At 35.1% G+C, this 21047-nt stretch overlaps 1 protein-coding gene across 6 annotated transcripts in view; it reads right to left on the bottom strand.

The window, feature by feature from the left end:
• Nucleotides 1-598: 598 nt before the first annotated feature.
• The window catches only part of MET (MET proto-oncogene, receptor tyrosine kinase), a 118686-nt gene continuing 98237 nt past the window's right edge, over nt 599-21047 (bottom strand). For all 6 annotated transcript variants that reach the window (XM_087934035.1, XM_087934039.1, XM_087934040.1 and 3 more), the window contains 7 exons: nt 18422-18652; nt 17223-17303; nt 16391-16572; nt 14887-14996; nt 4759-4924; nt 3133-3269; nt 599-3029 (listed from right to left, as the gene is read on the bottom strand). In XM_087934035.1, coding sequence (XP_087790161.1) covers nt 2819-3029; nt 3133-3269; nt 4759-4924; nt 14887-14996; nt 16391-16572; nt 17223-17303; nt 18422-18652 — 1118 coding nt within the window. In that variant the 3' untranslated portion in view covers nt 599-2818. The remainder of the gene's footprint in view (nt 3030-3132; nt 3270-4758; nt 4925-14886; nt 14997-16390; nt 16573-17222; nt 17304-18421; nt 18653-21047) is intronic.

Raw genomic sequence — 21047 nt, 5'->3', positions numbered from 1 at the left:
TAAAGCCAATTTGACATGCAGTCAACCTGATAAGGAAATGTTTTAAAAGTGCATTTGGGATTCCTGTATAATTTTATGCAGTGTGATAAAACACGATTATTTTATGGTTACAATTATGCAATTATATCTATATATACATTATATGGACATTTTATGTGAAAACAGTTCTTGGGAGAAAGCTTGAAAGGTGAAGCAAAGTTACAGTAGTGATAAGTGCACTGTTAGAAGCGTTGAAGCACCAGGTTATGACAGATCATCATGGAGAAAAATATGGATGCACTAAGAGTTGACAAGGACTTGATGGCATGAAATCCACATCAATCATACAGTTGCAACCTTAATATCATAGCATGAAATTCTGTAATCTTAACTCAGCCAATATGTCGATAGCCCCTTGATGGATGTGTCCTAGCACTGATCACCTTTTTTACTTTTTGCTTCAATCACAACACAACAGCTAAAAGGTGAAAAATCATCCAAAACCATATCTTGCCTACGCTACTTGCTTTTCCAATGATTGTAAATTAAAGTCTTTACATAATCAACTACATTTACATATATGTACATATTATAAATACAGACATAACTTCACAAATAGTCAATATACAAATGTTTTATTTTTATTAGGTATCACAATTAAAAAGGTAAGTACCATTCATCCTATTGGCAAGTATATGAATGTAAAACATCAAATCCCTACAACAATTGAACATTATTTACAGGGGTCTCAGACAAGGCATTTTATCACATAAATATTACAATATTTCATCCCTGCACCCTGCATTCCTTGTATATGTAGGTTTATATTATCAACATTAAACTATGGTATAATAATTTGCCTTAACCTTCAAGCATTTTTTTCTCTTTGCCTGAAGGAGAATTATGTTTTTGTGCTAAGGCCTTTTACAGGTAATATTGCTTTCTCAGCAGACATGAAGTATTTGCTACTGAAATGGATGTGGCAGTTCAATATAATCCAGTATTATCAGCAAGTAGTTTGCTTACCACTCCAATCTCATCATAAATCTTTTCGTGTGGTATCCTTTCCCTGGAATAATAAATCTTCCCTGTAATTGGCTTCTTTATAAGTACTGTCTCCTCAAAGATATCAAAATATGTCTGATTCCAGAAAAGGAGATTGAACACAAGTGGTTTGCAACAGTTCTTGGCTTTCCAGTCTTCACAGGATTAGAGTTTTTAAACAACTTTATAAATATTAAAAGCTGTGATAAAATATTTCCGAAGTGTTCACAGTGCAATATTTTATACCCTAGCCAAGCCTTTATCTATACACCTATCTATAAAATTAATTAAAAATCAGTATAAAAATAGAATGATTTGGAAGTTTACACACATACACACACCAACATTCCTCACCTATTTGTTGAGTCTACATCAAATAGCCTATACAGTAGAATGCACAGGATTCCACAGGAACAGAAACCAATGGTGTTCAGTTAAAAGTTAACCTTTTTTTAAAAAAATTACATTTTAAAAAATGTTTTGGTCATCAGGAAGGCCTACGTCATGTCAAAATCTTAACTAGTGGAGAACATGAAGCAGCTATGATCTGTATTTGCACGGTTTTTATTTCATTTTTTTAACAAAAACTTGTTTAAATGTGATAAGCTGAATTTAGCAGCAGCAATATAAAGATACACTCCCTTCACTTTTATTTCTGTTGCGCTTTTCTCTCAGAGATACTTTTACTAAACCTTTGCTTCTTCCCTGCACAGTTCGGTATCCTCCTGTGGAATTTTGTCCACATCCTTAATATACTCTTCAGCTTACGGGGTAAAGGAATTTCTGAAATATTTCATTCTTGTCGTAGTACAGAAACATTTTCTTTAAACGTTCACTATGCTCTGTTTGTGGCTGATGCATCCGCAATATGACATAATCATCTGTTGTATTGCCATCAGTATTCCAAAATTATTTTAAAAACCTGTGTAGTGATAGCTGGACAATCTGATTAATGTCCATTAGGTCTGGGCTACTTAAATAGTAAAATTAAACCGCCATACCAAATAAACTTCAATAGTGAAGTGTAATTTTTGAACGTTAGACTTTTTTTTTAGTTTGGCCCTTATTCAATGAAAAGCACTTGACTAATAATATCTGCGCTCAGTGACTTGTATTATGAGTAACTGAGACATTTCTGAATCATCAATTGTGCAGAGTACAGGTGGTCCTCAAGTTATGACCATAATTGACCCCAAAATTTATGTTGCTAAGTGAGAAATCTGTCAAATTTTGACCCATTTTATAACTCGCCACAGTTGTAAGTGAATCACTGCAGCTGTTAAATTAGTAACGTAATTGTTAAGTGAATCTAGTTTCCCCGTTGACTTTGCTTGTCAGAATGTTGCAAAAGGTAATTACGTGACTCTAGGGACACTGCAACCGTCATAAATGTGAGTCAGTTGTCAAGCATCTGAATGTAAATCGCATCACCACGGGGAAACTGCAATGGTCGTAAGTGTGAAACATGGTCATAAGTCACTTTCTTAAAACAAACTGGTGTAAGTCAATAACAGTGTAACAGTAGCCAGGTTGTTCACAGTGAGTGATATTTGGCAGTAGATGAAGAATTTCCACTGCAGTGGTAGTTACTGCAATTCCCCATCTCACTTGAAAATGATATCCAAACAATACATTTATCTTGCAGATTTCAGCAACTTGAATTGCCTCCTCAAAATAGTGCAATTTTAACAACATATACACATATGCAGTGGTTCCACACACAGAAAACACTTAAAAAAGTAGTTGGCCGTCATTTAATGCCCTGTCCCCTTTAGCTCAGTTTAATGAACTTCCATCATGTATCTGCATTTCTATCTATATTATCTTGTGATGACAACAGAGACGGATAGGGTGTGACACATTTCACATTGACGTAGGTGGCATTCACGTGAACATAATGTTCCCCAATAAAAGTGGAGAAGATCATGGATATATCTGAAACTAGCTCAGAAAAGGCTGGCCGTAGTTCAGGCTTTGGATGCCAACACTTGAGCATGACTTCATATCTGCAACAACAACAAAAAAAGCAAAAACGTGATTTTTAATCTATGGCATTTAATAACATGATTTTACAAGGTTTCGAGAAGGTAAATTTTAGACTTTTCTTACAGTGGGTCAGGACAGTATTCAGGCTGCAAGAGCCTCCTTCCTTGGAGTAAATAAACGGTAATATCAAAAGAGCTGATATCAGGATACGGAGGGGCTCCTCTTGTCATCAGCTCCCAAAGCAGAACACCAAAGGACCACTAAGAAAAAGAACACAACCATCAAACCATAAGGCTGTGAAAGAAAGCCACAAGCATTCATAACTAAATATTACATTATCAACAAGACAAGGCAAAAAAAACCCAAAAAGTTCCACTGTTGCATTTTTCCAATTTAGGAAAACAGAAATAAGAGGCAAGTCTTAAGCCTTGGAGGGGTTGTAAGGCAGTCATTATATCCCTTTAAAATGCGTTTCCTGATTTTTCTAGGTCCCGTCTAATCCTGTGCATAACCAGGTGAATACCTCAAGCTGATGAAACTTATACACTTCTAGCGTGCATCAACAAAATTGCCAGGCATCTAGTCCAATATTCTCTATTTTGACAGATTTTCTTTACCTCGCTGTATCTCCAGAACGAAATAAAATTTCAAGGGGAAAGGGGTTTTTCTAAGAATAAATCACAGCCTGTTGGAAAAATGTTATATGGAATTGATGAAGAAGAAAAAAGAAACCTAGTAAGCTGCACACGCATGGGCATTTATCTATCAGACATACAGGTGGCTTAGAATGGGTTTTAAGTCTGAAGAAAAATGGAATTAATGAAAATGAACCAGGGAAACAAAAAGTAGGGCCCACCAACATCTGTTTTGTGATGATCAGAGTTAAATGGCCATTTTGGAACACCTGAAAACGTAACAGCAAAATAACTCTGCAGATACTTAACATTTCAATCCTTTAACACTGAAAGATAATGTCCCGCCTGTTCATTCCCAGATGCAGATCCAGCACACTGTGCTACATGATTCTGAATCTCTTGTAGGAGGTATGATATTACTCTCAACTGGAGAAGAGTTATAAACCCATATATCCGTGATGGTGAACCTATGGCATGCGTGCCAGAAGTGGCACACAGAGCCACTTCTGCCGGCACGCGAGGTCACCCGGAAGAGCTCCACTGCACATGCGCGCGCACTGCCCATCTGACAGCTGATTGTCAGGTATCTGTCGCACATGCGTGGGGGTGCACAGGAGACACGCACATGCACAGAGATGCATGGCGCGTATAGGGATCGTGCATGTATGCGCAGAGATGCGCAATGCCCATGGGGGGTACGTGCATAGGTGCAGGGGCGTGAGGGGCCCCACACGCATTGCCTTTTGGGTGCTGGCATGTGCGCGTGCGTGCAAGCATGCACGCAATTTTCAGCCCAAAAAGGTTAGCCACCACTGCCATATATTAAGGGATAGTTTCAAAATCAGGTCAGCACCATCAAGCTTTTCATAGGAATAATTCAAACTTAGTATTTTAATATTGGAAACTTTCTTAGTTTGTAGGTTTAAGATTCGGTCATCTAAAATATGGACATAAAAATAATACCCATTTACTTTTGCAAATTAAGAAACACAGGCTAGTTTTGGTTTAAGTTTTTTTTTCTCTCTTGCATTAATCTAATATATAATTCTTTTCCTTTGGTAATCTGTTGACATTTGATCAATCAGCAAGACCCATATAATAATAAATATATTACCACATCTGACTTTGTAGTGAATTTCTGGGTTTGCAAACTTTCTAAAGCCATCCATTTTACGGGCAATTTTGCTCCTGTTTTATTGTGTACACTGTAATACTCCTTATCATATACATCTCTTGCAAGTCCAAAATCAGCAACCTTGACTATGAAATTTTCATCCAGCCTACAAAAATAATAAACACACAAACACAAAATATTATTTGGAGCTAAGAAGACAGAATTGACATTTGTGGGGTCAGCTGACACTGCACGGTTAACATAAACAACATTCTGTTTACAGTCATCCATTCCTTCCTGAACGCAATGTTGCTTGTGAACAACCAACTGTTTACTTACAGATATCCATGTTCTTCAAAAATAGGCTAAAAGAGGGTTTCAGAGAGAATACAGTTATAAATAAACTAAAGTCCAGTCTTCATCATTTTCTTTGGTTGGCTCTGATGACAAATCTTTAATAAATCTTGGTCACAAATGAAGGCAAATATATGTGTCCCAAGACAATGTTGCAATATGGGTCAATCACCTATACCAGAGGTTTAGTTTTCCAAATTTTTGGACTCATGCTTGGACTCCCATCCTTAGGGGACTTTTCTCAAAGGAATGTGAGCTTTGGGTTATTCTATGCTAGTATTTACATGGTGCCTGCTTGTGTGTGACTTTTTATTTGTTGCTCAGGGTATTGATGGCCGGCTATTACAGGCAACAATTTAATAGAGGCCATCAATACCTCAATCAATCAATAAAAAAAACTACGCACAATCAGGCACCACATAAATGCTGGCACAGAATAGCCCAAAGCACACATTATGTAGAGAGATTTTTCCCAAGGATGGGCTTCAGAATAAAACCTCTGGTCCTGATGACCGACCTAGATTGAATTCTGCAAACCTTGTTCATTTTGGAGTGTTGGATTATGGTAGTTCCTAATCTGCTACCTTTATAAGATGGTTCTCTTTATTGTCTTATCTCCTATCTCTTTTTATATAGGAAGAATTAATCTGGAATAGCTTGATTGTGTTTGAAAGGACTTTAATATTCATATTAATTTTTTGCTTGATGCATGTTTCTCCTGTCCTGTCAATGTACGATATCTCTGTTCTTGCCAGTCCTCCAACTCATTTTAGAGGGCGCAGGATTTTAAATCTTTGTAAACTTTAAATGTTAAACTTTAGCATCTTCAATTATTACAGCTTCTTTGGACTTAGTTTTGGATCACTTCTTGGTCTTTTTTTTTTAACACTTTGGACACCATTATAACTTCCATTTAGCAGGTAGTGCATGATATAGGATTATCCTAATGTCGTTATGATTCATGCTGTTCGTTTAGAAATATCGCCTCAGTTCTCAATGTTAGCTAATTTATCTTCCTTCAAGCTCTTTGTATATGGTAAGTTTTACTGCTGTTGATTCTTAGCTGGCTTGTTTATTAATATGACCCAAATTGTTCTGGATCGGGGGCGTGAGCCTAACCACGAAAGGGTGCCGTGGGCAATGGATGTCTGCAGCCCTGAAGGAAACCTGGTTAAAAAGGCATTTGGGGCACGCCCTTGCTCCAAAGTTAAACTTGGAGAGAATCATATTGGATTAATATCTTAATTGGATGTGGAAGCCGTCTTTCTTTCAGACTAACATTTGTTTTGCTTGGGAAAGGAGGGGGAAAGCGAGAGCAAAGAAACTTTGTAAAACTGCCAACTAGAGGCTTGAAAATGCTTTATTCCCTGTGACCAGACAAAGCTGAGAAAGAACCGAGACTCCTTTTCAAGGACATTGCTATGAGATAAGATAGAGGGAAGAGCATGGGAGAGTGTTATTGCAGGTGCTCTTCTGGGTTTCTATCAACAGCTGGAGTCTGGTGTTGAAGCTTACGAAAAGAAAAGGTGATAAGTCTCTGGAGAAGAGAGTTATAACAAGAGCCTTGGATAACTAAACAAAGTGCAGTGTGCTCTTTTTATTTTTTCTAAGCTGCGCTATCCCTCCTTACCAGCTTTACGGTATTTCTTCTTTCTTTTTAAATCTTTATTCTTGTAACAACTGAGCTTGCCTTTGTCCTTTTTTCTTTTTGAAGTCCAATCTCTACGTTTGCTTTTTATTTTAAAGGGAAAGCCTTAAAAGCCTTTTCTCTTTTCCTTCTTGGCATTTTTTTGTCTTTTTTTTAAATCTACCCTTTTGGTTCATTTTTATGCACTTTTTTATATTGAGACCCTTTAATTGGATTAAGGTGCTGAAGAACCTGAAGAATTTTTTCTTTTCTTTTTTTTAAAGTCTTTTTCTTTATTTAACTACTGATTGGATTAAGGTTTACAAGAACCTGAAGAAATTTTGTTTCATTATTATTATTATTATTATTATTATTATTATTATTATTATTATTATTGGGCTTTTTTCCTCTCTACCATTTTTATTTTTTACTCTGAATTATAATTGGCTACTTCACAATTGGATTAAGGTTTAGAAGAACCTGAAGATTTTGAATTGTTTAAAATGAGTAGGAAACTTACAGCTCCTGGATCCTCAACTTCTACTTCTGCCTCTCCACCATCTGGAGGACAACGTTCAATACAGACAATGTTAAAGCAAGAAAAAGATCCTTTTTATCTTCTATTGTATTTTTCATTTCTTTGTCTTCAGGAAATGGTGGAGACTGAGGATTTATTGCTGTACACTCCAGTTTCTTGTGCCTAGATTACTGCAGTGTTCTTCTTGTAGATGATCCCAATATTTCTTCTTGTCATCTGATCTTAGTCTAGGAAGTGTTGTTTAGGCTGTTCTATACCTTCTCTTTATTCTCATTAGTATAAGAGGCTATTTACTGCCTTTATAGTGAGCCAGAGATCAATTTAAACTACCGCTGTTTGTGTTCAGAGCTGTTCAATCATCATCCTCATTGGCCCATGGTATACAGTTGCTCTTATTTGTCCCTGTAATCCTGTTTGCTACTTACATTTCTCTCTCAAGCATTTCTTTTGAGTTCCTTGCTCTAAGTTTGTGGGTTCCAGGTTCTGAACTTGAAGCCCTGAAATCTAGAATTAATGTCCTTGTTTCCTTCATATCTGAAATTGTGATGGCCTTTCAAAAGGAGTCTTATTAATTTTTAGCTTTTAATTAAATTCTTTTACTTATGAATTGGTGTTATTCCACACTATTCAAATTACTGTAATCTTGGCAATTCCTAGATTTAATACTTACTTTGTTTTAATTATAGATAACATGCATGTTTAATTCTATTGGAGGACAATGTTTGACACAAGTATGCTATTGCATTTAATCTGTTTTAGTGGGTAATATGTACTGGCTACTGCAAACTAATATATTGGATAACATTTTGTAATTACTGTGTTTTTCTGATTCATCACATCTTGGATATTGTATGTAATTAGTATTTACTTATCAGTAATCAGAAATTGTATTCTTTTTTCATTTTAATCTTTGTGATGTGGAGATGAATTATGAGTTGAAAAATACTTGAGACTTGAGTTTATTCCTGATTCAAAAGAAAATGTAATAGAGAATGTTACCCACGAAGATGATATCTTTCTCATGATATCCATCATTTTAGGATGAATGAATTTGTGCTGATAAAAATACAGAGGATGGGTAAAGCAATATATCTGGAGAAGAAGCAGAATATAGATTCTTTAGATAGTAAAGTTTTGACATTGAAATCTTTATTGATTTATTTGCATGAAAAAAAAAAAAAAATCTACCCGGCCTTTGAATCTGGATAATCAGTGCCACATCTATGGAAGCAGAAAGTAAATAAGGATGTTCAAGATAAAGAGATCCATGTATGGGATGTAATTTATAGAAAGGTTTTATAACTGTTGAACATTATTTAGACTGCTGAGCAAGATCATTCGATAGCAGTTTATGCAAATACATGAAATCTGCTTACTGTAATAAGAATACAAACTAGATCTCGTGAGCTCCTGTGTCTTTTCTGTACAGAAATCCACTCCAACTAAGGTGATATTTTAAAGTCTATAATGCTGGATGACTTCACCTAATTCTTTACAATATGGGTCTATAGAATATAATGCAAAGAATATAATGATTTTTCCAGATCTGCTGAAGAATGTTCAGAAGTGCAATTTATTTAGCAAACCTCATTTAACAACAAAACATTTTTTTTTCATTTTTTATGGATCTAGAATAATTTAAAGTTAAGAAGTAACAGTTTTTCATTATTTACATATGGAGCTGGACCAAGTCATGTTAATATTGTTACTTAAATATCTTTTTTTTCTATTTTCCTTTGTTTCTTTTAAATTGTTTAAGTTAAATGATTTTTCTTCTTCTTTTCATCTGTAGAGAAACTCCTTTGGAGGCAGTTTTTTCTTGCTATTTGTTTCCTGGATTGTTGATCACATTATGTAGAAAAACAAGATATAATTTGATCAGGAAGGTTTTTTTTAATGGGTGACTAATGTTTTAATAATGACATTGCATTCATAAATCACTATGGTCTTACTAAATATCATCTAGAAGTTTGGCAAGAAATTTTTGAATATTTTTTTAGCTTAGCTGTGAATCTAGTAATTAAGTCTGAAAATCTAATTAAATTTTAGGTTCTCAATCTGTACTATTCAAGCAAAATTTATTTTTCCTACCTGGAAAATGCCACAAATTTATATCCTAGTTTGCTTTATTGAATATGTGGTAATTTTTAAATCCGTCATAGCAAGAATATTGTTTATTTACTATCTTTGTCCTTAATTGATGAGACAGATAAATGTGGTGTTAGTTCCCTGCAATATCTGAACATGCTATCAATAATAAGAAAACCACCATCTTATTCAAGATAATGAATATATGCTTATTAAAGGACTTTTTAAATAAATAATAAGAATTTGAAAATCAAGTAAGACCAGATCATCAACAAATTCAGTAGTTATGGGTATGCTTTTAAATCATATATTCATGGTCTTGCCTATGCTTCCTAGAAAAGTAAAATTAAAAATTTTAAAAAATTTAGACAATAAAATTATAGAACTCTTAAGTATAACTATATATGCAGGAGAATCTGTCCCAGAATCATATAAAGCTCTTATAGTGCATCATAGATCAGAGAGGAGTAAATCTTCTGATACTCCCCTTGGGCATTTATATATATTTGACAGATAAATATATGAAAATATGCTTATGAGAACTCTGGATCTATTGGTTGGGGGTGGGGATGTATGTGTACTTTTCTATAGAGATAATACGTTGTTTTAACAAATGATTTACAGAGAATCTATCTTGCAACACATAATGTATTCTGCTTTATGAGCTATGGAGCCTAAAACATCATATGTTAAAGAGCAAAGAATTGTGTTTGAGAAAAAAAATCTCATGAACAGCTGTACATTGCACATAAACCTGACCACTGAAGGCATTTGAGGGCTGAGATATAGAAGATGTATGTAGAATATATCTGGGAACTTCTAACTGTGATTTTATTATAAAGTTGATTTGTCAATATTATATTATTATAGTATAGTGTATTAGAACATTAATATTATATGAATTGTAGAGTTTATACTATGCTTGTCAGCAACTTAAATTCAGGTTTTTGTTTCTAATTGAAGGAGCATAAACAAGTAAAAAAATGAGAGCAACTCGAGTATTTCTGTCTTGGTAAAACATTTATTAATCATGAGAAAATGGATATAAATTTTATGATGTGTATATTTTGGTAGAAAAGTAGTGAGTTCTAAGTAATGGGTTATGAGGAATGAATGTTTGTCAAAAGAAGCAAACTTGGCTGTATACAAGGACTGGTTTTCTATTCAGGAGAAACAAAATTAAATTGAATTCAGTGGGAATGGGGTGATAAAACAACCGATATTATGGAGAACGAATAAATGGTTGAATGAATGTGACTTGAATATAAAATATCAGTAGAAAGAAATATTGAAATTGGCCATATAAAAGGTCTAAATGAGGATCACATTACAAAACAACTATATGAAAAAAAAGTGAATGAAGAAAAGGAGGAAAAGGACTTCTGGCCAGGGATGGGTTTCTGCCCGGTCGCTGGGCGGATGTGGCCATGATGGGCGTGGCCTGGTCAGCCTCCTGCACCATTCCAGGGGGGCAAGTTTTTGCCCTTCCCGGGCTCTGGAGGCTTTCTTTGACCCTCCGGGAAGGCGAAAAATGGCCTCCCTGGGCTCCAGATGCTATCCTGAGCCTCTGGGAGGCCTGTTTTTTGCCCTACCCGAGCCTCCGTGCAGGCCCTGTACTTAACTGGGATCCAAAATGGGCCGCAGGGAGACACCTGGGAAGGGAAGGGCCAGCCAGAGGAGAGATTTGCCAGTTCGCCAAACTAGCCATAAAAATGATAAAATTAGGTACCAGTTCACCTGAACTGGGGAGAACTGGTAGCAGCCCACCGCTGCTTCCAACGAAGATTGGCCAGCAGCTGACAGGCCCAGAGAATATCCTCTCTCTGACCTGTCATTTTTTCAACTCAACAACAGGAGGAACAGGTTTCCTTGTGTTTATTTGACTTTCGGAGGTTAAGGAAAGTCCCAGAATCATCCCTCAAGATCTTCCGATAAAAGCAACAGCCTGCAAGCAGTTTTAGAAGCCAGCTGACACTGGGGTGGGGTGGGGTTGAAATCGTGTCATTGTTGGATAAAACAGCCATTTTTGGAATTTATTTTTCAAATGGACAATAAGCTTTGCCCTTCATTTCTTAATCTATTTTGAGACTATTATCTCTACTAGTTAAAAGAAGCTCTCTTTGGCTATAGCCTATCACTCCTTTTTGAAGTTCTGAACGCCATTTTTGAGACTTCTTTATTATTAAACGACAAAAGGGTTGCTAGAGATAGTCAAAATAAAGAAGCGTGGAGTATTTCTTCTCTTGAAGTATAAGAATAAAAGTTGTGGTTTTAATTTACTATTTTTAAAATAATCTATAGCCCTGTACTGTTTCGTTACGGGTGGTTGAAATTTTCTGATTTTCATGAACTCTGATTGGCTAGAAAAATGAATAAATGAACGAATGAATGCATGCAAGAATGAATAAATAAATAAATTTTTTGACCACTAGAGGGAACTACGAGATGTTTAACTCTGGGCTGGAGTCTGTCATCAAGGAAATCTTTGAAAAGAAATTTTTCTTTTCATAAATCAGTTAGGAGATATTAATCATACAAAGGATATTAAAAAAGAACAAGAGACACAATTAGATGTAGAAAATTATCAACCCACTGTGTCAATTTTACAAAAGCTGGACAATGCAAATAACCTAAGTGTACCTTTAGTATATAAATCTGATAATCAGCTTTTTTTATGATGATAGTTTGAATATAAGCCCCCCAGTGCAACAGAAACAAGAGTGCCAAGTAAATTTACAATCCTCAAGAGGTCAAATTTTGGATTTTTTCCTCATGGATACTAACAAGGTCAAGAATTCTTTGACAAAAAAAAAAAATATGACAGTCATCTTAGAGAAGGAAACTTTAATCTATGACGATTTGCTCCAGGTTAATTTACAATGTCTAACAGAATAACTTTGGGACATTTTTTTTCATGGATATAATTTATTGACTTAGTTAGGATGGTCTTTTATAAGTGTGTGTGTGTGTGTGTGTGTGTGTGTGTGTGTGTGTGTGTGTGTGTGTATCTATCTATCTATCTATCTATCTATCTATCTATCTATCTATCTATCTATCTTTAAGTTAGTTTTGTATGGATAAAATGAGTTTATAAATGTATGTCCTGTCTTTTTACATAATGCTGAACAATTTCCAAAGTTTTTAAAATACTATTTTATTAACTTTGAAAATAAGAGAAGGAAAAAATCCATTCCATGACGTTAAACTTGAGGGAGAGATTCAAATTCAATGAGCTAACTGGAGTTAATTGGACTTATATTGGTATGATGTATACAATTGAATGAAAGTTCTAATGTAGTATTGTGTTTTGGGTTCTCGGTTTAAAAGGAAGGGTTTTCTTTTTTGTCCTTTATGTATAATATTGATTACTTTGTAAAGTTAGTAAAATATCAAAAGTAAAAAAGTGTTTTCTCTCTTTAGATTTTAAAAAATTAAATAGTATAGAAGATTTTCTTAATATGCATTATGATAAAGATTAAGTAGTTAACAGGATCATATATTACTCCCCATGGCAGGGAAGCAGAAATGGTCAAATTGATTCTTTTACCCAAAGACGAGAATATATCTAACCTTGTTTCTCTTCTGAATCTATTCAGAAATTGCTTCTAGAATTTGTGCTTGCAATGAAAAAAAAATATGAAACTTTGATTTTGTTTTTGTTAACTAGATAGACTTATTGTTATAGAAATGGCTTATACATAGTTGTGTAAAAGCAAAAAGCAGTGATTGTCATATTGTTATCTTCTACTATGCTAAAAGAGAAGCTGGTACCTTTTTCTTTCATTACATTACATTATTGATTGATTGATTAGCCCTTGAGACATATCAAAGTGCGGAGTTCCAGAAACAAATTATTATCAAAATTTGATAAAAGCAATTTAAAATGTAATTGGATAAAATATGATTTAAAATGAAATTGGAATAAAATATGAATTAAAATTAAATTAAAATACAATAATTTAAGATATAGATCAAATGTGATAAAATTATATTTTGGTGTCACCCCCTACAATCTACCAAATCAGTCCCACGTATGCAGATCTCAACCAAACCATTTTGCTTAGGTACTGTGCTGTGTTAAATGTTATTTTCAGATTCTGGCCACACATAAGGTAAGTTGTTGTGATATGGGGATCCCAGTGGGTCGTTCGTTTGGATTATAAACCAAGGTACCTGTCTCTCAGGTTCTTATACAGGCAACAGTCAAATAGGTTTTGAGCCAGGTCTTTTTCTTTCTTTTTTTCCCTTTACATTATATTTCTTTTCTTTTCCCTCCCCCTCTTCTTAGTTTTTCACTCCTTTTTTATTTTTCTTAGTATTTTATATTTTGAAAAACTAATGAAAAATTATATGGAAAAAAAAGAAATGGAGGAAAAGAATGGAGATTACAAGATTCTAAAAAAAAAAGGTAAGATGTTTAAAGAAGAAAAGGAACTATATTAATTGGAATGGGTATGGTGGAATGAAGAAAAAACAGGTGTTAAAGGAGATGGTGTTGATGCAAATTAAATTTTCTTTGTTTAATCTTTTCTCTTATTTATTTCTTTCAGTTTCTTTGGCTTACTCTATTTCTGTGCTTTTCAAAATATTGCTTGTCTTGAAAGAAAATAACATCAAGGGTATTGTAGGTATGTTAACATTAAGCATGTCATTGTGATATAATCAAATGATATTTCAAGAACAAAGAAATCCTGTAAAAATGCAACTGGAAACATGCTTTCTCAGAGAAAACCAACACTGAATATTGATTAACTGAAAGGATGCTCTCCTCAAAGCAGAACTATTTCAACCTCAGAATCCTGCACAGAAAGAAAAAAACCTTTTAGCATTCCAATTCTCTATATCAGAGAATTCGCTGGTTTAGCGAAGGGGGGGAAAAGATCCCAATATGTCACATGACATCGCTGTGATGCTGTGAGTTAGACACCGCTGCTCTATTCTTAAGACTAAGCAAAATTGAATGTAATGGTGTTTGCTATACCACATAAGTGATGCAACTCCCTGTTCAGCAGTTGTGAACATCTGTAGCAACGTTTCTCCTTCTTGTAACTTTTAAGATTAAAAATCTTTCAGACTCATGCTCATTGGAGAATTCCTGGAGCTGAAGTCCGCACATCTTAAAACTTGCAAAAACTGAGAAACGCTTATCTAGGAACATTAATATAGAGAAAGTTCTACGTTTCATATTAAAAACATAGATGACAGAAATAAAAGAAATAAAATAGTAAAATGGAATGATCTTTTTTCTCCAAATGCCACTATTTATTTTTATCCCACCCGCATATTTTAAAATAAATAACTCAAGGCAGTGAACAAATCTAATCTTCCTCTATCCTTTTAACTGCCCCATGAGGTGAGCTGAGCTGAGCTGAGAGAGTGACTGGCTCAAAATCAGTCAGCTGGCTTACATCACTAGGGTGAGACTAAAATAAACAATTTGCCTGGCTTCTATCCCGATGCCTTAAACACTGTTCCAAACTGGCTATAAAATAATATGGGAAAAAAGTTAATCCGTACTTACATACAATTTCTTGCCGCTAAATCTCTATGGACAAACTTTTTGCTTGCAAGATATTTCATCCCTTTTGCTACTTGCAGACCAAATCCAATCAGATCCTTCACTGTTGGATTCTGAAAATCATGAACATATTAGTAGCTAAAACAATGCTGTGAAGAATGACTTTCAGTTATAAATACATACAATTACAATTGATGAAATCAATCTTAGTCTTCACTTTAATATTGAAAGGCTCTACATTCAAACGTGGTTTTCCTGAACCCAAAGTTGCATTAGTGACCAAAGAAACAAAATAGTGAATAAATTTAAGTATTGATCATATAGCAAGTATCTAGATGAAATTAGCTGATCTCTAGAACTGTTGAAATATGCGATAACCTATCTAAGTTTTAGATTACTGTTTTGTTATGTTATTAACACATCGATTTGATATACATACTATATATACTAAGAAGGAAGATTTTATTAAAGAATTGTTAAAAATTGTAATTGAATGTGCATAGGTTTGTTATCTTAACTTGCAGAGCAAGTTTTTAGAGCTTACTAATAAAGTAAAATAAAGAAACAATAGTTGGAAACTAACCCAGGAGAGAAGCAACCTGGAATTAAGGAGAAACTTCCTAATGGCGAGGACAATTAACCAGTGGAACAGCTTGCCACCAGAAATCACAAATGTTCCATCACTGGAGGTTTTTAAGAGACCAGACAGCCACTTGTCTGAAATGGTATAGGTTCTCCTGCATAGCAGGGGGCTGGACAAGAAGACCTCCAAGGCCCCTTCCATCTCTATTCTATTCTAAAACTACCTGTAAAATCTAAGGCTTAAAATATTGATACGTTTCTTTCAAAACTAGGGTGAACATTAATTATTAGTTTACATAAACAACAAAATGTTTGTACTGTAATTTTTGTAATTTATTTATTTTAATTGTAAAGAATTGCCTACGGCAAGGATAAATAGGAAACTACTGGAATCAGATAAAAACTACAGCAACTCTCAATGATGACAGAGTTTCCCCAAGTTTACCGGGAAAGGGCCGAGCATGGCATATTGCTTTAAAAAAATTGTCTACATTTTTGAAAATCTTTATATTCCATCTCCCTCCAACTTCAACAGTAAATCTATAGGCAATGTCCAAGGCATCAAAGAACAAAAATTCAGATTCTTTACACTTCTCCAGAGAAGAACGCTTGAACATCCAGGCCCAAACACCCACCCAGAGTCAATTTATAGGGCAGATCGGTGGCTTAAAATTTTAATAAATAAAAAATGAAATAAAATAAGCCCTATACATAAATCCTTTGATTCAGATAATTTTTTTTTTTACTTTTCAACAATCAATTATTCTTACTTAAAATGTTTAATGCAGCTTCATTAAATTCTGATTAAAAATACCATATTTCAAAGTAACAATTGATCCATCAATTGATGCTTTCAGACAACAGAACTGTAATAATACGTAATTGCCTAATTGGATGACTACTGAACTTCCCATAATACACATACATGAGATTCATTTCTAATGAAGTTTCGAAGATCTCCATGTTTCATATAGGGAAGCACCACCAAAGGAGAACCCTCATTGGGCAAGCAAATTCCAAGTAATGAAAGGACGTTGGGATGAGTGAAATCCTTCATTATAATTCCTTCTTTTAAGAATTGAGCTACTTCATCCAAATCTGTAATTCCTGAAAAATGTAGCAACACATTTTTAATAAATATACATATCATTTCTAATATGCTTTCTACAATTTCAATGAAAAGAACAAATATAGGTCCTAAGTATTACTCCTTTATATTCCCAATAAAGTTGTAATAAAACACACGGAAATTTAGATAAGTATTCTCAAATACTTAATATATACAGGTATTTGCAGGGCTAGATGTTGCATATCTATAAGCAAATGAGCTGGAAGAGTGTTATCTGGAATATATTTAACTAATTTTAGCACGCATAATTCCAGAACTCCTTTCTCTTCCTTTTTCACATATTAGTAACAATATATAGAAATGTTCCATCTGTCGAACTAGAAGAATGTTATTAATAGTGCGTGCCAATTAAGTCCTGCTGTTTTCCAACTGTCTCACTCATACAAATTGAACATAAGCTACTCCAATGGTAAACTAAAACCACGTTTTTTCTTCTTTCCTTTAATCTTTTATTTATTATGTGGATGGAAAATACAAGTACTCTTCCATATGGACATTGTAAGATGTATGGAATAAAATTTCTTCAAGCTACACAAAGACACTTAACGATAAAAATAATCACGGCTCAACTAATATAGTTTAGTCAGTGAAAATACAATGACTCAGAATAAAATATTATAGGACTCACTGTTCAAGGATTTCACAGCACAATGAATTTTCTTGCCATCAGTATCCAATAAAGTTCCATGATAAACACATCCAAAATGCCCTATAAAGAGAGAATATCATCACAAGTCAAATTTCCACTGGTTTCTCTGGACCTGTCTGTATATTTTGAGGGGTGATCCAGTGCTGAAAAAGAAACTTTTCCTGGATTCTTTCAGAAATCATTCTGAGTTGTGTAGAACAATGCAGCGACGCAGCCAAAAATGATGAAAGAACGATAAAACAATGATTTTTCTAACTGATAGCTCTGATATTTCATAAGTTCTGCTGGAGACAGAAACATACTAAATGTAAATCTACTAGATCCATCACTCTGCCCTTGGCACATTTTCAGTAGAAGAAGTTTACAGTAGAGACTTTCCTAACTTTAGAAGTACAACACCTTGAAGTTTTTCTATGTGCAAATAAGCAGTTTCTGATGCTGGATATACCTTATTTTATTTATTTATTTATTTGATTTGTCAATTGCTTACAAGATAACAGGTATAAGTATATACATAGTTATGAATACATGAGATGGATACGTATAAGAAAAATAAAAAGAAACAATAGGACAGGGACAGTAGGCACGATTGGTGCGCTTATGCACGCCCCCTACAGACCTCTTAGGAAAGGGGTGAGGTCAATAGTAGATAGTCTAAGGTTAAAGTTTTTGGGGTTTGGGGAAGAAACTACAGAGTCAGGTAGAGTATTCCAGACATTGACCACTCTGTTGCTGAAGTCATATTTCCTGCAATCAAGTATGGTGCGATTAACCTTGAGCTTTTATCTATTGTGTGCTCTTGTGTTGTTATGGTTGAAGCTGAAGTATCCATTGACAGGTAGGGCATTGCAATGTATGATTTTATATACCATGCTTAAATCAGACCAAAGACGGCGTAATTCAAGGTTTTCTAGGTCTAGAATTTCAAGTCTGGTGGCATAAGGTATTCTACAACGAGTAGAGGAGTGGAGAACTCTTCTTGTGAAATATTTCTGGACTTTCTCAACTATGCTATACTCTCTGATGCACTGAATGATTTTTTGGGTAAGTCCCCAATGGAATTTATTTTCAGATGAAATTGTGTAAGATTGAATGATTCAGCATTCCAACAGAAGCAGGGATAAAGCCAAATTTTTGAAATTAAATGTGTAAATATAAAATACAGTTGAGACACTTACCTCTTCCTATTACTTCACTGAAGTGAACGATCATATTATCAGCACCAATAACAACATGCTCAACTTCTTTGACCAGATCTGGATTTAAGGCATTGATGTCAATGTGAACATTAGTCTGTAATAAAGGACTAGCTAAATCGGAGTCTCCAGTAGACAGAATGGGAGATAGGTCCACATGAGGATATTGGGTTGGCCTGCAAGATCCATTCTGAGATAAAGTTGGAAATTGCTCTGTAAGAAAATGTGAACATCTTTGTCAATAGCAAATTCCATCAAAGAAAGACCCAATTTTATCTGTTTAGTTTTCGTTTTAAATTTTATTTTTTACCTTATTACATAATGTAACACATGATTGCTAAAACAATAACAGTAATCCTAACAGGAACCAGGAACCATTATAAAAAGAGAACTTTTTATAATGATGTTACAGGGAAATTTGATTAGCAGGATTCATTTAAAATGGTGGAGCTAGGCCTGGAATCAGAATCAGAAGCCCTTATAGATCAAAAGAATATGGCTTGCAAAAGCAAACCGTTATACACTATAATTTGTATTTCGTTTTTGGGTAATATGTTCGTCACACCATTTATGTAAAACTAGTTTCAAATGGTAATTGACATCCAACTCTCACAAACATACTGTTCTACTGCAAACCCTGATTGGAATTGCCATGGTGCAAATAAATTCTTTTGTAGAATTTCCCAACAATTTTGTATTTTGAACTAAACTCAAAATTGTAACAAAAATCGTCTGAATTTGTCATGATCTTAGGGGAACAGACATTACACATTAGTGAAGAAGAAATAACAAAGGATATTGGTTATTTTCAAATTATTATTTAATGAACAGTTTAAAATCTTTTCAAATTACTGTAATTATATAGAGGTAAATATTCAAATAGGAAATTGACTTTTATGATTCATTTCCTGAATTTTTACTATTTAACATTTTTAAGTACAGTGAATGCATTTACTATTTTCGTTTAAGAACCATAATATAGGGTTGATCAGACATCAGTCTTCATGAATTTGCGTAGACAGGTCAGCAGAATAAAAATGTGTCTAAACAAAACTCTACCATTCTCATTACTCTGAATCCAAGGAAATGGATGATGACAAAGCCCAGGAAATGTGTGGTCTCTTTCCCTTTTTTTAGCAAACAATGGAGAATCTTTAAATGAGACCTTGTTCTGCCACAGCTGAGGTGGATATTTTATTACTGCAGACACAATGCACCAGGAAATGCTCTAGCATAACAGTACGCTGATTATTATATTTGTATTTATTTTGTTGCATTATTTAATTCACTAATATTGGTATGCCGCCTCTCTTCTTACAATTTGAAAGTAATAACTTTTGATATCCAAAACATAAATCATTACTGCTTCATTGTCTAGATTAGCATTCTCCAAACAAAGTCCCTCAACTCTCAACTCCTTCAGCTCCCACTTCTTCAATTTCGAAGAATTATGGAAGTTTCAATTAACACATCTGGAACGTATCTGCATCTGAGAAGATTGATTTCAATGTTATTGACCCTATTCCAGGGGTGGGTTTCTACCAGTTCTGTCCGGTTCTATAGAACCGGATGTTATGATTCTGTGCAGTTCGGAGAACCGGCAAATCGTGCCCCTGGCTGGCCCCTCCCCTCCCCATCAGCCCCGCCCCTCCTTGCCCACACAAACAGCTGATGGATGGTGAGATGGGCAGGTGGTCCTGGACGCCCCGATGCCACCAGAATCTCTGCCATTGCGTTCCTTGGGCACCATTATCGCCATTCCCGTCTCGCTGCTGCTTCATCCCCCCCTCCCACAGGTATGGCAAGCTCTGGGCTGGGGCTCAACAGCTTGCCTTCCCCCCCCCCTGCTATACTTCCTCCTTGGGGAAGCGAGGCTGGGAAAGTTGCTTGCAGTGAGGAAAATATTGTGGGGGGAGGAGGCACGCTTCACAGATGTGGTGACAATGGCGCTGGAATCCCCTTCTCCTCATTTGTAAAATGTGCGAAGTTTAAAGGTGCCGCGCAGCGCGAGCCTGCTCACGACAAGGGAAATATGGGGAGGGGATGCGCTGTGCGGTACCTTTAAACTTAACGCACTTCACAAATGGCGCCTTCTCATTTGGGAAGCACGCTAAATTTGGTGCTAAGTTTGATGATGCTTGAGGCTACTCAAGGCAAGATGAGAGGACTATGGGGGCGGGGGTGACTTTTCTCCCGGGACACTGACTGATGCTGATGCTCTTGTCGTGGAGGAGAGAGATGAGGAACAGAGAGGGAGGGAGAATGAAAAAGAAAACTATACTACTGTTAAGTATTCCAGAAACAACATCTCCCTTCCAGTTTCCACAGCCCCAATCGATCTCCCACGCAACAGGAGGAGAAATTTCATCCATGCAAAAGCTGCATGACGGGAACAGGAAATTAAGTCTTCAAGTTCCTGTTGAGCCTCAACAAACCAATGTTCTCCCCCCACTTTGGGATAATTGTGTTATTCATCACATGCCTCACCTTCAAAACACGTTACGAATCTGTTAAAAGAGGGCATAAACGAAGGACATTACCAGGATTTTTAAAAGATAAAGAAAATCAAGAATTTTAAAAGATAAAGCGCGCGCACACACACACACAC

This window comes from Pseudonaja textilis, chromosome 5 (genome assembly GCF_049901715.1).
Source record: "Pseudonaja textilis isolate UNSWEBS1 chromosome 5, rPseTex1.2, whole genome shotgun sequence".
NCBI lineage: Eukaryota > Metazoa > Chordata > Lepidosauria > Squamata > Elapidae > Pseudonaja > Pseudonaja textilis.
The sequence above is the reverse complement of the archived record's forward strand: the minus strand, read 5'-3'. Positions and strand labels throughout refer to the sequence as shown.